Genomic DNA, 15,470 nt, shown 5'->3' with positions numbered 1-15,470 from the left:
TTAAATAGTTTAAAATTATTTTAACATTGATGTGAAATTAAAAATATTATTTTATATAAAGTAAGTGATTTTTCGCTAGCCCAAACATTAAGAACTAGTTTACTTTGGTTAAATAATTTTGGATGTATTGTAAAATCTATTTAATATACAATGCTCCAATAGTAAAAGAAATTAATGATTATTTTAGTTTATATATTATAATTTTATAATTTTTTTTACAAATCTGAAATTATAAAAAAGTAAAAGAAAATTAAAAAACGTAATTATTAAAATTTTTACACTAAAAGAATAATTCATTAAAATGACGAAAGCTAAACGCAGGAGTAAGAAAGATTGTGAGGTGAGGGCGCGTTTGTGACACGTATGTCCCCTCGGCGCCACGTGTGAAATCCAACCCCAACCGTCGTGCTCATCGTACCTTGACTTTTCATCTGCAGCACACTGTTAATAGGAGTAATTCACAGATACCCCTTTCTCTTCCCTCAACTTCACCCCAGCTCGCCAGGTTCTCTCTCTCTCTCTCGCTAAGTATCTTATGACAAATCTCTCTCTCTCAATATTCAAGTACCTTCTGACAAATCTCTCTCTTCACACGCTCTCTCCCTCCCTCCCTCTCTCTCTCTCTCTCTCTCTCTCGCCCCCTCCCTCTTTCTCCACACACACACAGTAGTTTATGTGATATGTATGTTTATGTATCTATGCGCTGTTTCTTTACTTGCTTTGACTAATTTCCCATTATTTTCATCGTCCAATTATGATTCTCTGCTACATAAAGATCATATCTTTGATTCGAATCACTTCAATTTTATTTTAACAATCATTCTATTTTATTCATGTGTTCAAGGGGTGCTTTGCACACTTGTTGTTTACAAAGATAATTAATTACTAAACTGCTACTGCCCCGAAAGTTTTTTATTTTTTAAGAATTCTTTTTCTAGTAATGTCCATTTGTGGGGTTGAATTGAAAATTTGGTAATCGTAGGCACATTTGTTTGACGGATTCGTAGTTTGATAATGTTTTGTTTAGTTTTGGTCGTTGCTCATGGTTTTTGAATTTGTGTGAATGTGCACTGCTTGTGTTTCAGGACCGGCATACCTGCTCAAGGGTTTGGGCATTCTGCTAGTTGAATTATCGATTTTGTGAATGTAAAAAAATGAGTAGGACAAGAAACTTTTTGGTCGAATGCGGGTCTGCTACTCCAAGTGAACCATATAACAGTCACGATGAGCTGTTGGGTCTTGATCATGACATTGCACAGCTTACGAGGCTTAAGTCAGAACCTCACAAGTATATGAGTCGAAGATTACCGGGAAAGTCGATGTTGCCTATCTCCCCTGTGGAAATGCTAGCGCGCCGGGAGGCTAACTTTTCTGGTCGTGGCAGGTTTTCATCTGCAGATGGCTGTCATGTTTTGAACAGATACCTGCCAGTCAATGGGCCCTCTTTGATTGATACAATGGACAGCTCTGGTTATGTATCTCAGTTCTCTGGTGATGGATCTCTTTTTGTGGCGGGATTTCAGGTATCTTTTGAGGCATGGTTTTCATTTTGTAAAGATTAAAACTTGATGTGGATTAAGTTTGGATAAGCCTTTTACTCCCGTTCTCCTCAGGAAAGTCACATTAGGATCTATAATGTTGATAGTGGATGGAAAGTTCAGAAGGACATTCGTGCCAGAAGCTTGAGATGGACAATTACTGACGCATCTCTTTCACCTGATCAACGTTTCCTTGTGAGTTTATAACCATGATTAGACAATAGTTAATATGCTATGCACCAAAATGCTGACTTAGTTTCTTTACTGTTTTTTTACTTTATTGTTAATGCCCTCAATTTGTTGATGATGTATTGGGTTCCCTGTATCTGCTTTTACATGTTGCTTGACTGAATTTTTATAAATGCTAGTTCACTTTAAGGCTTTGAGCTCGCCCTTAGTTTGAACATTCGTAGAAGGTTAAACCATAGCAAAGTAAAAATTTATTATTATTTCATTCTTTTGCTGGAAAGTGGAATCTAAAGCATATAGCATTTGACTCGGCCATAAAATGCTTTATATATCTTCTGGAGTTATATGCCTAAGCAGTTTTTAGGAATGTTTTTGGCTCCCATGACTTGATTATATTGACAATATGCCTTGCTGACCTTCTAATAGCAGTGTCTGTCTTTTAGCCCCTGCTGGAGTAGGTTCAAGTGTAGTTCTGTTAAAGTTTGTAGAGATTTATAAATTACATTACAAAGGATATCACATAACTACTTCTTTGCACTGTCTCTCTTAATTCTGGAAATTCCCTTTCGAGTTTCGATCATGTAACCACTTGCACAGATTTATCTTAAAAATTTGTGCCCTACATCAAGTTTTGTTATGTCATTCAATCAAGTAGGCAGTTTTTAGTGCCGTGATGTGTTTTTACATACTATTGTGGCCAAGTCTTTAAAATTTTAGGTTCTCCCTTTGTACATTAACTGCAGTCCTTTGAGAAAGACCCAAGGACTTAATTATCAATTTAGGTTAAAAATATAACAGAACAATCTCTACACTAGATAATTAGTGAAAGAAATCCGATTTTCTGTTTGATTGTGCCGGCCAGCTGCAATGATGAATAAAGCCAACAACTTTGCTTCGCTACATACTCACTTTTGTTGGAGGCCTATCTAATATTGTGCTGATGATATTTTCCATATCAGCTAGTAGTGGCTTAAGACATATACTTAAATGATATGCTAACTCTTGCCGTTTATGAAAATTATATTTATAGTTGGTCATATGCCTAATTATGGGCTTCTCCTTGTTAGTTAATTTACACACGTTCTCACGCCTAAAGTAACATGTCTCATATTTAACATCTAAAAGTGCAATTCTATGCTTAAAGACAGTGACAAGGCTATACACACTCTAATACAAGGATTCATGGTTTCCTTTTGTTTGACCCCTCATTAATATTTCTTTACCCACAATCGAAGTTGAATGTCTATAGCGGAAAATTCTGAGAAATTTTTGTTATATTGCAGGTTTATTCCAGCATGTCCCCCATTGTTCATATTGTTAACATTGGATCTGCAGCAACAGAGTCTGTTGCAAATATTACAGTAAGTCCTGAAAGTTCATCCTTAGATTTAATATAGAATAATACAATGTCCATATTTATCTGTTTTAAGGTATAATGTGTTTAAGAAACATTTTCATCATCGAAGCTCTGTTATGCAGGAAATTCACGAGGGTCTTGATTTTTCTGCTGGTTATGACTTTGAAGATGACGATTATTATTACGATGCTTTTGGAATATTCTCTGTAAAATTTTCAAATGATGGACGAGAACTTGTGGCAGCAAGTAGTGATGCTTCAATATATATCTATGATCTTGGTGCCAATAAGCTTTCCATGCGGTTCCCTGCTCACATGGTATTATAATTCCTGTTAGTATTTTTTGTGAGAACTGTCTGAATTTATGAATAATTATGTTTTATTGTTAATTTCAAAAAAAATTATGTTTTATTGTTATCTGCAAGTTTCACACGAAAGCGAGTTAACCTATCCTGTAGCTGTCCTAATCCTTACAAATCCTATCCTGTTCGCAGATTTAAGTTACCTAATCATTTTGAAATGTAATTAGGCGATTTATTTCCTGTGCTGTTGTGAATAGGTTTCTGACTTTCTTCATTGTGGTAATCTCAAACATACTTATTTAGTATGAGGGATCTGTACATTTTCTAGATGCAAATCACTTGATGCAGATTTTATGTGGTATATTGGGACCCTAGTCACGTATAGGGGTGTGTATCGGGTGATTTGGTTGGGTTTGGACCGTATAACTAAACCCTAACTTTTAGGTTTTTGATTTTTTAAACCAGAACCAAATCCAAAACCATATACATTCAAACCAAACCAACCTGAATCAAAACGGTTTCGGTTCAAAACAGTTGCTAAGGCTATTTTATGTTTACTTCCTCAAAAATACAAGGTTCAATTAGTAAAATGAAACAAAATTAATTGGCAACAAAAATCGTAGCATTAAATTAGTAGCACCAATAACTTTTGACAGGTTTGTGACCTGAAATGAAAATATAAAATTATAATATTATTCCTAGTAGCAGCCAGGTACGCGGTTGTCCATAATGTTTTCCTGGTTTCCTTGATCATTTTTAATTGAACAAATTGCTTTGATTTGTTATTCTATATATTTAGGCTCTATACTCTTCTGCTATACTGTAAAATAAATTATTTAATGCTTATGCTTTTGCCTTGGATTAATAAATCAGTCTCATTCTTTGATTGTAAAGTTTGAAAAACTATATATTATATAAACATTTTCAAGAAATTGGACCGAGATTACTAGGCCACTGTAATTATGCTTTGTTCTGTGAACAGGGATTAGTTTTTTCATGATTCGGACGTGTCATTTTGCATTCCCAATCATGATGCGGATTATGATCCCCTCCCATTGTTGTTATAGATTGTAGAGATGGCAATCGGGTTGAATCGGATATGGCACTATCCAAAATCAAACCTGGATTTTTTATCCATGCTCAAACCCAAGTTGAATCCAAAAAATACCCGAAAATGAGAACCTGAACCCGATTCTACGGATTTCGGATCGGATTTGGGTATACCCGAAACCCGATCTTTTTCAAGATTGGATATGGATATACCCAAAATCTGAAACCCGGACCCGAAATTTGTGGACTCCATAGAATTTAACGCCTTTTGGCTTGAGCTGGTAGAGAATATTTGTGTTTGTGTTTACAGTTTGGACAAATTATGTAGGTCATCATTGGAGATGCCCCCTCACTTGGTGAATCATGTTGGATTGAGTGAACCACATAATTCCTTATTTGGTGTGATTACTTGATAGCTACCTTTCACTCAGTTTGCCACTTTTTCTACTCTGTCAAAAACAGTAATGTAAATCTGACACTTAATTGATGACTTATTTGCATTTTCTGCTCCAGTGTGATGTGAACACAGTGTGCTTTGCTGATGAAAGTGGTCATATCATATATTCTGGGAGTGATGATGGACTGTGTAAGGTAAACATTTTATTTCTTTATTTTCTGCCAAAAGTAGTTGTTGGCATTGAACTGCCTAAGACTTGCTTCCTGCATATACTGCCTCTTAGCATTTGTGAATCAAATTAGCACAGGCTCCCATCAAAATTTTGTTTTTTGTTTCAAATTGCCAGACCATCTTATAAGGGGTGCTTAAAGTTTTGGTAGTCTGTCATGAGTCATGATTATCATAAATACTGATGATTGAGAATTATAATGCTTAATTTTCTATCTTATACAGGTTTTGGACAGACGTTGTCTCATTAATAACGAACAAGCATCTGGGGTTTTAGTTGGCCATCTAGAAGGTGTAACATTTATTGATAGTCGAGGTGATGGCCGTTATCTTATCTCAAATGGAAAAGATCAGACTATTAAACTATGGGATATCCGGAAGATGTCCTCTAATCTTTCTCAGTATGTCTTCTATCTTTCTTCTACCCCATTGCACATGTTTGACTTTTTGTTTAAGGATTTACTATTTAAGAGCTCATATACTTTTTATGGCATCTCTGCTGGCCTAGCTGTTTGTGCTGTCAGCTCACTAAATTGTCAATTAAATTTTGAATTGTCAATCAAGTTTTAAATGAAGGTTCACAAGATGAATTATTAGCTACCACTTGTCAATTGAATTTAAGAGATTTGTCGCCTTGTAAGATCTGAACGTGGTCTGTGCCTCTCTCCCTACAAATTTTATATTATCAATCTCATTAGTTTCTTATGCAGTAATCCATATAAAAGAAACGTAAGATGGGACTACAGATGGATGGAGTACCCAGTTCGTCTAAGAAATTCTCGTCATCCGAATGATATTTCTTTGGCGACATATAAAGGTCATTCAGTTTTGCGTACCCTCATACGGTGTTACTTCTCACCAGCATACAGGTGAGATTGAAGTGATTTACCCTGTGTATGTTTTCAAGTTATTTTCTGCAACCTACTTACTTAATAACATAATAACATGATATTTCTATAGAACTGTTATTTAGCCTATTTAGTCGGTGAACATTCTTGATTGTTACTGTAGTTTTTCATGAGAGTTTGACTTGGCACCATTTGGTTCTGCAGTCAAGCTTTTCTTGTTGATCTGGATTTACCTAGTCTATTGTCCCATATGCTATTAATTGCATCTACTCTCTATGCTAATTAGCTGAACTTCTAGTATTACTAGTACTTTCCTAATTTTAGGATTTTATTAATCGGATTAATTACCCTAGTTTTCAAGTGCTAGTCGAACTTCTAGTATTACTAGTACTTTTCCTAATTTTAGTATTTTATTAATCAGAATAATTACCCTAGTTTTCAAGTGCTGATAGTGGTATTAACAGCGTCCATTTTCATGGATTACTCTTTATATGAATCAGAAAATTTAAAAGGGTAGGAGGTACAAAAAAAATACTGTATGGCCGGAAAACCTTAACTTCCCTCACTTCTGAGCCCCCCACCTCTTTTGAATGAAATAGAATCTCCTTGGTGAAGAAACCCTGCCTAATAGTAGCTGACTTGATGAACGATCTTGTTGAGTTAAACTCATCCATCTAAGAAATCCCTTTTGCCTTTTACTTTGAGGCCAGTCCTATTCCTGTAGGGTAAAATTTTTAATATCGACGCTAAAAATGTCAACAGACAAACAATTACTGACACATTATATGTGCTGGAAACTAGACTTTTACTGATTTCCTGCATATTGGTTCTGTTATAGCTTTTGCCAGTAGTCTAGTCTATTCGTCATATTGCAGCAGATGTGCTGCCTTTAAGATATTCTTGGATCTTTTATGATGACAACTTTCTAGCATCAAAGGATTCTCTCTGCTAATGAATTACTTGTGTAGTTACCTGCATTTTTTACTTGGTGCAGCACTGGTCAGAAGTACATTTACACCGGATCTGCTGATGATTCAGTATATATATATGATCTGGTAAGCTTTCAGTTTGGTAACTCTTACGCTCCTGCATTGCAATTTATACTTATTTGTCATCAAGAGCCATTCAATGTAGAAAGCCATCCTTTTGTGCATTTTGTTCATACATGTAAAAAGGCAAATCAGGATAAGATTTTCTTAATCACGTGATGGTCCAAACTTTTGAGGTCGATGTAAAGTATTAAATTTAAGGGACGTGTTGGCTATATAGTCCCCATGGTCTTGTGTAGCTGAGCTGTCCACCTTGTAAACTGGTAACATTTGTATATCAATATAACAACGATACCCTTGACAGTAGTTTATAGTGAAATCTACTCAACGCAATGTGTTCATGTTATCTCGTTTGCTTTAATGGTGCTCAAATTTGATATATCGCCGTAATTGGTTGCAGTTAACTGGAGCTCAGGTTGCCAAACTCGATTATCATGAAGGTCCTGTAAGAGATTGTAGCTGGCACCCGAACTACCCTACTCTAGTTAGCTCTTCATGGGATGGAACTGTTGCAAAATGGGACTTCTCTGATAAATCTTTAAACCAATCCTCTGAGACTGAGACAGTCTAGTCAAATTTGGTGGAGCGTCTACTAAATTGTCAGCTATCCAGCAATATTGACATGTTCTGTAAATTATGTCTAGTCTAAAATTCTAGAGCTCTGTCTCTAGACTGTGTTTAAATTATCGAAATAAATATTTTTCTTATATTGTAATTAACGACTAGAAAAAAGATGGTGCAGTTTTTACCTTATAATCCCCCGAGTCATATAACATTACACACAGAATACATGAATACAAGCCAGTTTTATCACCAACAATTTGTTCTTTACAGTGGTGATGAGGCAATTTTGATAATTTCTATATTTGTTTTGTGCAAGATTTGAGAATGATATTTGTTTTGTGAAATATGCTACCCATTAGTGTTGTAGAATAGTAGATGCCTGCGTAAGAAAATTCAAGCTTTAATGGGGGCATGGCCTGCAGGTTTGTAATCCAGCAAATGACATTTTGCACGCATGAACTTGTATTTGTGTTGGCCTCTACACGATTATAGGTCCTGGTCGGCTGGGGATTCTTATAACATACTCCGTGTATAGTTTCCTGGTAGTTATAGGTCCTGGTCGGCTGGGGATTATAGGTACTAGTGTTTTGCCGGAAGAAAATATTTATTTCTGTTGTCTAGCTAAAAAATAGTTTAATGGGTAAATAATTGTTTTACCTGTTCAACGGGCTGAACGTGTTAAAAAATATGTTGTATTATGATTGACATTCGTCAAATATGCATTAACGACCAAAAAAGTATACCCGACCGCCAGAAATTCAGACCGTCATATATGCATTAACGACAAAAAAAGTGTATAAAAGGTAATATGCTATAGCTTCATAAAAAGTCTTCCAAACTTTGAGGTCTAAAATATTTAACAACCAAAAAAGTATACCCGACCGTCAGAAATTCAGTCATATATGCATTAACGACAAAAAAAGTGTATAAAAAGTAATATGCTATAGCTTCATAAAAAGTCTTCCAAACTTTGAGGTCTAAAATATTTAACAACCAAAAAAGTATACCCGACCGCCAGAAATTCAGACCGTCATATATGCATTAACGACAAAAAAAGTGTATAAAAAGTAATATGCTATAGCTTCATAAAAAGTCTTCCAAACTTTAAGGTCTAAAATTTATTTTTAAGTCTCAACACAACATCAGTGCTCTCACGAAAGATTGAGCTCTGGACAAATCAAGCAATCCATCATAATAAGTAAAACAAAACAACCAAGGAACCCAAAACATGAAGCTACGCAGTCTTAGTCCAGGCGACCAAATTTCATTAACTCACATCAAATGAAGCAGAGGAACTATGCCACCAGCTTCCACAATCTGCCGCTCCAACTGCAACCAAAAAGTTAAACAAAATCCTATCAGATATGTTATATATATATGCAGAAGATGAAGGCAACCCTGGAGCTAATGATGGTTTAACGATTCGTGCTAGCCGTAACTCCATTGGAGTTACCGCACAATCAGGGGTGGATCTAGTTTTTTTGACAATTTTTCGCCATTTTAAATTTTACAAAATTGTAGAAGTGTACCACAAAATATAAAAATATATAGGTGTATTTCAAAAAATTGCTTGGTGCCCCCAAGACTTGGATCATAGATCCACCACTGCATACAACACACTAATTGCGATGAATCAGCCCCCCAAAAAAAGAAAAAACAACACACTAATTGCGATGAATTAGCCTCCAAAAAAAAAAAAGAAAAAAGAAAAATTAGCACAGAGAAAATATGGTCCCCCCCCCCCCCCCCTCCCCTCAAATAAAATTAAAAAAAAAAAAGGAAATATAGCAAAGAGAAAATATGGTTTTCAGGAGATCACCATGAGCAAGTGGTGAAGCTTGTCCTTCGCAATTGCGTACTCTTGTTTAGCTTGCACCAGACATCTCATGCACCTGAATGTGAATATTCATGTTTCTATGTTTAGTGAATAAATCAAGATTGATAACTTTTTTAATTTTAGGCATGAAATTGAGCAAGTACTCACTCTTCAGCGTTCTGTTGATCACAGAAGCCACGAAAAGCAATGCAGGCGTCTCGGACTCGCTGAGCACCGACACTGCAGTAACCAAAATATAAGAGAATTCAGAAGGTCGTATCTGGTGCGAAGATCAATACTTGTTATCCTCTAAGCACCAAGTGGCCTCAGATTACAGTCAATTTCGGAAAATAAAAGTAATGCTGTACAGGGGACATTCTGCACCAGGTATATGCTTTAGGCATAAAGTTAGATATGTACCCGGCGCTGCTACCCTTGATTTTATGAGCATAGCCATCCATCTTCTTGAAATCTTTAGGCTCCTGATCCCTGATATGAGGACATGTAAGATTATTAGTTCCGACAAGGATGTGCGTGTGTTAAAACGTGTGCAGTAACAGAACTAGGAATCATTTTGAAAGTGATGGAGGGCATGATGGAACTTCGCAGAGTAAAAATGAGAAAATACTACTAGAACAAAATGGACTTATAGCGTCGCACTTTCAGCGTCGGTTTTTCAAAGAACCGCGGCTTATTGTGCTAAATAGCGTCGGTTTTAACTTTAACCGACGCCTTAAGTTCTGAAACAAAACATATCAATTACTCATATTCTAACTATTCACTGTGGGAGCCCTCAACCTGTGATTCCACCACTTTGTATGTGTGTGTGTCAGAGAGAGAGAGGGAGAGAGATAGGGAGAGAGAGAGAGAGAGGGAGGAGAGAGAGAGAGAGAGAGAGAGGGAGAGGGAGAGAGAGAGGGGGAGAGAGAGAGAGGGAGAGAGGGGGAGAGAGAGAGGGAGAGAGGGGGAGAGAGGGGGAGAGAGAGAGAGAGAGAGTACATGGCTGCAGTGAGAACATTGAAAAGGCCATCCGAATCAGCGAGGTACATTGAAACCACTTCAGCAACAAATCCAGGGCTGCCCCCATATTGCAGTTGTTGCAGCTGTTTAAACTGGTCATCGAAGTACCCCTATAACCAAACAAACAACCAGACAGACACAAAATTGACTCCAACCGTAAACTTTACATTGATTTATATATAAATCCCCCCAAAAAATTAAAATCAAAAAGCTGACAGAGTAAATGATATAGTAACAATGGCTACTTAGTGATCTAACCTCTCTAAACATTGATGCATTGTATTCAATATATCTCTTCTGCATTTGGAACAACTCCATGCTTCGAAACTTGTGTACCTGCAACCACAGATAATCTTTCAAAGCTTAGCAGTTGATATATCAATGTGTGAAACACAGAAGAGAAGAGGCAAAATCCAAGAAGTACTCTGCCCTGCCTGCTTTGTTGGTTCTCTGGAGCCAGAGCACACAAATGCTTTGTTTGTTTTGTCAGGCAATCACTAGCTACTCCTCTGTCATATAACCTTGTTTTTGACCAAGATACTATTGTGGGACCAAAGGACCCACCCTTTTTTCGAAAGAATACTCCATTATTCTGATTTTATTCCAATATACTTGTTTTTTTTACGTTTCAAAAGTAATACTCCATTTGCTCCATGTTGTTTATTGGAAAAATGGCATTCGATCTCACAAAATTTAGAAATAGTCCGGTCCATACTAACTACAGGCCTCATCAAACTTCATGCAGGCTTCAGACAGGCCCAAGAACCCTCACTAGACCCCATCGTGATCTCAATAAATCCGATCCAAGTCCACGTCGAAATCCATGCCGCAATATTGACATGTTCTGTAAATTATGTCTAGTCTAAAATTCGAGATATCTCTGTCTCTAGACTCTGTTTAAATTATTGAATTTTTTTTTTTCTTATATTGTAATTAACGACTAGAAAAAAGATGGTGCAGTTTTTACCTTATAATCCTCCGAGTCATATAACATTACACACAGAATACATGAATACAAGCCAGTTTTATCACCAACAATTTGTTCTTTACAGTGGTGATGAGGCAATTTTGATAATTTCTATATTTGTTTTGTGCAAGATTTGAGAATGATACTTGTTTTGTGAAATCTGCTACCCATTAGTGTTGTAGAATAGTAGATGTCTGCGTAAGAAAATTCAAGCTTTAATGGGGGCATGGCCTGCAGGTTTGTAATCCAGCAAATGACATTTTGCACGCATGAACTTGTATTTGTGTTGGCCTCTATACGACGATAGGTCCTGGTCGGCTGGGGATTCTTATAACATACTCCGTATATAGTTTCCTGGTCATCCCGATGAATATCTCGCAGTTGGGATTATAGTTTTCTTTTAACGCGTCTAGTGTTTTTCAACCGCCGGAAGAAAATATTTATTTCTGTTGTCTAGCTAAAAAATAGTTTAATGGTTAAATAATTGTTTTACCTGTTCAACGGGCTGAACGTGTTAAAAAATATGTTGTAATTATGATTGTTGGACATTCGTTAAAATAAATGTTATTATCCTGACTGTCGAAAATTTATCCAACGATTAAAAAGCTGAACTGTATGTTATATAATGCCCGACCGTCGAAAATTCATCCTGAACAGTTAAATATGCATTAACGACCAAAAAAGTATACCCGACCGCTAGAAATTCAGACCGTCAAATATGCATTAACAACAAAAAAAAAGTCAAATATGCATTAACGACAAAAAAAAAGTCAAATATGCATTAACGACCAAAAAAGTATACCCAACCGCCAGAAATTCAGATCATCATATATGCATTAACGACAAAAAAAGTGTATAAAAGGTAATATGCTATAGCTTCATAAAAAGTCTTCCAAACTTTAAGGTCTAAAATTTATTTTTAAGTCTCAACACAACATCAGTGCTCTCACGAAAGATTGAGCTCTGGACAAATGAAGAAATCCATTTTAATAAGTAAAACAAAACAACCAAAGGAACCCAAAACATGAAGCTACGCAGTCTTAGTCCAGGCGACCAAATTTCATTAACTCACATCAAATGAAGCAGAGGAACTATGCCACCAGCTTCCACAATCTGCCGCTCCAACTGCAACCAAAAAGTTAAACAAAATCCTATCAGATATGTTATATATATGCAGAAGATGAAGGCAACGTTGGAGCTAATGATGGTATAACGATTCATGCTAGCCGTAACTCCATTGGAGTTACCTATGATCAGGGGCGGATCTAGTTTCTTTTTGACAATTTTGACCATTTTAAAATTTACAAAATTATAGAAGTGTCCCACAAAATATAAAGAAAATATAGGTGTTTTTCGAAAATTTGCTTGGTGTCCCCAAGACGTGGACCCTAGATCCGCCACTGCACACAACAGATTGGTTGCGATGAATCAGCAAATAAATATTAGCAAAGAGAAAATATGGTTTTCAGGAGATCACCATGAGCAAGTGGTGAAGCTTGTCCTTCCCAATTGCGTACTCTTGTTTAGCTTGCACCAGACATCTCATGCACCTGAATGTGAATATTTATGTTTCTATGTTTAGTGAATAGATCAAGATTGATAACTTTTTTAATTTTAGGCATGAAATTGAGCAAGTACTCACTCTTCAGCGTTCTGTTCATCGCAGAAGCCACGAAAAGCAATGCAGGCGTCTCGGACTCGCTGAGCACCGACACTGTAACCAAAATATAAGAGAATTCAGAAGGTTTGTCTGGTGTGAAGATCAATACTAGTTATCCTCTAAGCACTAAGTGGCCTCAGATTACAGTCAATTTCGGAAAATAAAAGTAATGCTGTACAGGGGACTTTCTGCACCAGGTACATGCTTTAGGCATAAAGTTAGATATGTACCCGGCGCTGCTACCCTTGATTTTATGAGCATAGCCATCCATCTTCTTGAAATCTTTAGGCTCCTCATCCCTGTTATGATGACATGTAGGATAATTAGTTCCGACAAGGATGTGCGTGTGTTAAAACGTGTGCAGTAACAGAACTAGGAATCATTTTGAAAGTGATGGAGGGCATGATGGAACTTCGCAGAGTAAAAATGAGAAAATACTACTAGAACAAAATGGACTTATAGCGTCGCACTTTCAGCGTCGGTTTTTCAAAGAACCGCGGCTTATTGTGCTAAATAGCGTCGGTTTTAACTTTAACCGACGCCTTAAGTTCTGAAACAAAACATATCAATTACGCATATTCTAACTATTCACTGTGGGAGCCCCCAATCTGTGATTCCCCCACTTTTTGTGTGTGTGTGTCAGAGAGAGAGATAGGGAGAGAGGAGGGAGAGAGATAGGGAGAGATAGATAGAGGGAGGAGAGAGAGAGAGAGAGAGAGAGGGAGAGGGAGAGGGAGAGGGAGGGGGAGAGAGAGAGAGGGAGGGAGGGAGAGAGAGAGGGAGAGAGAGAGAGAGAGAGAGAGAGAGAGGGAGAGAGAGAGAGAGTACATGGCTGCGGTGAGAACATTGAAAAGGCTATCCGAATCAGCGAGGTACATTGAAACCACTTCAGCAACAAATCCAGGGCTGCCCCCATATTGCAGTTGTTGCAGCTGTTTAAACTGGTCATCAAAGTACCCCTATAACCAAACAAACAAGCAGACAGGCACAAAATTGACTCCAACCGTAAACTTTACATTGATTTATATATAAATCCCCCCCAAAAAATAAAATCAAATAGCTGACAGAGTAAATGATATAGTAACAATAGCTACTTAGTGATCTAACCTCTCTAAACATTGATGCATTGTATTCAATATATCTCTTCTGCATTTGGAACAACTCCATGCTTCGAAACTTGTGTACCTGCAACCACAGATAATCTTTCAAAGCTTAGCAGTTGATATATCAATGTGTGAAACACAGAAGAGAAGAGGCGAAATCCAAGAAGTACTCTGCCCTGCCTGCTTTGTTGGTTCTCTGGAGCCAGAGCACACAAATACTTTGTTTGTTTTGTCAGGCAATCACTAGCTACTCCTCTGTCATATAACCTCGTTTTTGACCAAGATACTATTGTGGGACCAAAGGACCCACCCTTTTTTCGAAAGAATACTCCATTATTCTGATTTTATTCCAATATACTTGTCTTTTTTACGTTTCAAAAGTAATACTCCATTTTCTCCATGTTGTTTATCGGAAAAATGGCATTCGATCTCACAAAATTTAGAAATAGTCCGGTCCATACTAACTACAGGCCTCATCAAACTTCATGCAGGCTTCAGACAGGCCCAAGAACCCTCACTAGACCCCATCGTGATCTCAATAAATCCGATCCAAGCCCACGTCGAAATCCATGCCGCACCCAAAAACCCTTTCTCTTCTCTTTTTCATAATAATATTAGTTTCTATTTAATTGATTTATATTGGAGTAATACTATAATTATATATAATTTAATATTTTCAATTCTATACTTATTTGTTTTTATTTATGATTTTACCAGTTTACCATCATCTTAATCATCTCCATTTTCTTGGCGAGCCACAAGCCAAAGCAGCTCCGGCAAACGACTGCTGCCATCATCATTCTCGTCATCTCTTTCTTTCTTTCTTATCCCTTCTTTTATACTTCCAAGCAACGCGGCTGCTGCCATCATCATTCTCGTCATCTCTTTCTTTCTTTCTTACCCCTTCTTTTATACTTCCAAGCAACGCTATTATCACCCTCAGTAAAGAGAGTTTTTACACTAGGGCCCTGTTTTTTGGTCACTTCTCAACCACCAACAACCATCAACACAATCCTTTCTTTCTAACTATTCCCCATATCAATTTCATAAATCTAACACTATATCATAAAGTTTTCATTTAAAACACAATCCTTTCTTTCTAACTTTTAACCATATCAATTTCATAAATCCATCATTATATCAGAAAATTTTCAAATTAGATGAAATCTTAATTTTTTAGAGCAGAGGAAAATTCAAATTCCGCTTGTATATCTCAGTCAATGTGTACTCTTAATGACAAGATAATACTCATACATTTTACTGAACACATGATATATCACTAGTACTCAAAAATTCTGAATTTGAAAACCAAAATAAATAAACTTCCAAAATACCATATAAAATTTCTAAACAAGATCAATAAAATTCATATCAAGTATCTAA

General features: G+C 36.6%; 3 protein-coding genes across 4 annotated transcripts; 1 reads left to right on the top strand and 2 right to left on the bottom strand.

Annotated features, from left to right (window-relative positions):
- Positions 1 to 330: 330 nt before the first annotated feature.
- On the top strand, positions 331 to 7,822 carry LOC108200102 (LEC14B homolog). 2 transcript variants are annotated; one of them, XM_017368170.2, is made up of 10 exons: positions 331 to 505; positions 1,086 to 1,523; positions 1,614 to 1,733; positions 3,011 to 3,088; positions 3,207 to 3,401; positions 4,949 to 5,026; positions 5,286 to 5,461; positions 5,771 to 5,929; positions 6,903 to 6,963; positions 7,358 to 7,822. In XM_017368170.2, the coding sequence occupies exons 2-10, from the start codon at positions 1,155 to 1,157 to the stop codon at positions 7,526 to 7,528; spliced, it is 1,407 nt and encodes a 468-aa protein (XP_017223659.1). In that variant the 5' UTR covers positions 331 to 505; positions 1,086 to 1,154; the 3' UTR covers positions 7,529 to 7,822. The 2 variants fall into 2 exon arrangements, with proteins under 2 accessions (XP_017223659.1, XP_017223657.1); XM_017368168.2 differs by having other exon boundaries at positions 341 to 505; positions 5,759 to 5,929.
- A 762-nt stretch (positions 7,823 to 8,584) lies between these two features.
- On the bottom strand, positions 8,585 to 10,834 carry LOC108199004 (histidine-containing phosphotransfer protein 1). Its single transcript, XM_064083038.1, has 7 exons — positions 10,782 to 10,834; positions 10,616 to 10,693; positions 10,337 to 10,467; positions 9,758 to 9,826; positions 9,506 to 9,577; positions 9,341 to 9,413; positions 8,585 to 8,850 (listed from the first exon to the last, which is right to left on the bottom strand). The coding sequence occupies exons 2-7, from the start codon at positions 10,673 to 10,675 to the stop codon at positions 8,794 to 8,796; spliced, it is 462 nt and encodes a 153-aa protein (XP_063939108.1). The 5' UTR covers positions 10,676 to 10,693; positions 10,782 to 10,834; the 3' UTR covers positions 8,585 to 8,793.
- Positions 10,835 to 12,176: 1,342 nt separating this feature from the next.
- LOC108199003 (histidine-containing phosphotransfer protein 1) lies at positions 12,177 to 14,316 on the bottom strand. The gene is made up of 7 exons (XM_064083037.1): positions 14,258 to 14,316; positions 14,092 to 14,169; positions 13,813 to 13,943; positions 13,215 to 13,283; positions 12,967 to 13,038; positions 12,802 to 12,874; positions 12,177 to 12,449 (listed from the first exon to the last, which is right to left on the bottom strand). Exons 2-7 carry the CDS (start codon positions 14,149 to 14,151, stop codon positions 12,393 to 12,395), a joined length of 462 nt encoding a protein of 153 aa, XP_063939107.1. The 5' UTR covers positions 14,152 to 14,169; positions 14,258 to 14,316; the 3' UTR covers positions 12,177 to 12,392.
- Between the last annotated feature and the right edge of the window lie 1,154 nt (positions 14,317 to 15,470).

The sequence above is a fragment of the Daucus carota genome, chromosome 8, assembly GCF_001625215.2.
Source record: "Daucus carota subsp. sativus chromosome 8, DH1 v3.0, whole genome shotgun sequence".
NCBI lineage: Eukaryota > Viridiplantae > Streptophyta > Magnoliopsida > Apiales > Apiaceae > Daucus > Daucus carota.
The sequence above is the reverse complement of the archived record's forward strand: the minus strand, read 5'-3'. Positions and strand labels throughout refer to the sequence as shown.

Coding starts and splice junctions, on each gene's coding strand:
- LOC108199004 (XM_064083038.1), bottom strand. CDS start 10,675: ATGGAGTTGTTCCAAATGCAGAAGAGATATATTGAATACAATGCATCA. Junction 9,827..10,336: donor AATGTTCTCACTGCAGCCAT/GTACTCTCTCTC, acceptor TCCTCATATCAG/GGATCAGGAGCCTAAAGATT. Junction 9,414..9,505: donor GATCAACAGAACGCTGAAGA/GTGAGTACTTGC, acceptor ATTCACATTCAG/GTGCATGAGATGTCTGGTGC.
- LOC108200102 (XM_017368168.2), top strand. CDS start 1,155: ATGAGTAGGACAAGAAACTTTTTGGTCGAATGCGGGTCTGCTACTCCA. Junction 5,462..5,758: donor ATGTCCTCTAATCTTTCTCA/GTATGTCTTCTA, acceptor CAATCTCATTAG/TTTCTTATGCAGTAATCCAT. Junction 6,964..7,357: donor CAGTATATATATATGATCTG/GTAAGCTTTCAG, acceptor AATTGGTTGCAG/TTAACTGGAGCTCAGGTTGC.
- LOC108199003 (XM_064083037.1), bottom strand. CDS start 14,151: ATGGAGTTGTTCCAAATGCAGAAGAGATATATTGAATACAATGCATCA. Junction 13,284..13,812: donor AATGTTCTCACCGCAGCCAT/GTACTCTCTCTC, acceptor TCATCATAACAG/GGATGAGGAGCCTAAAGATT. Junction 13,039..13,214: donor ATCAAGGGTAGCAGCGCCGG/GTACATATCTAA, acceptor TTTTGGTTACAG/TGTCGGTGCTCAGCGAGTCC.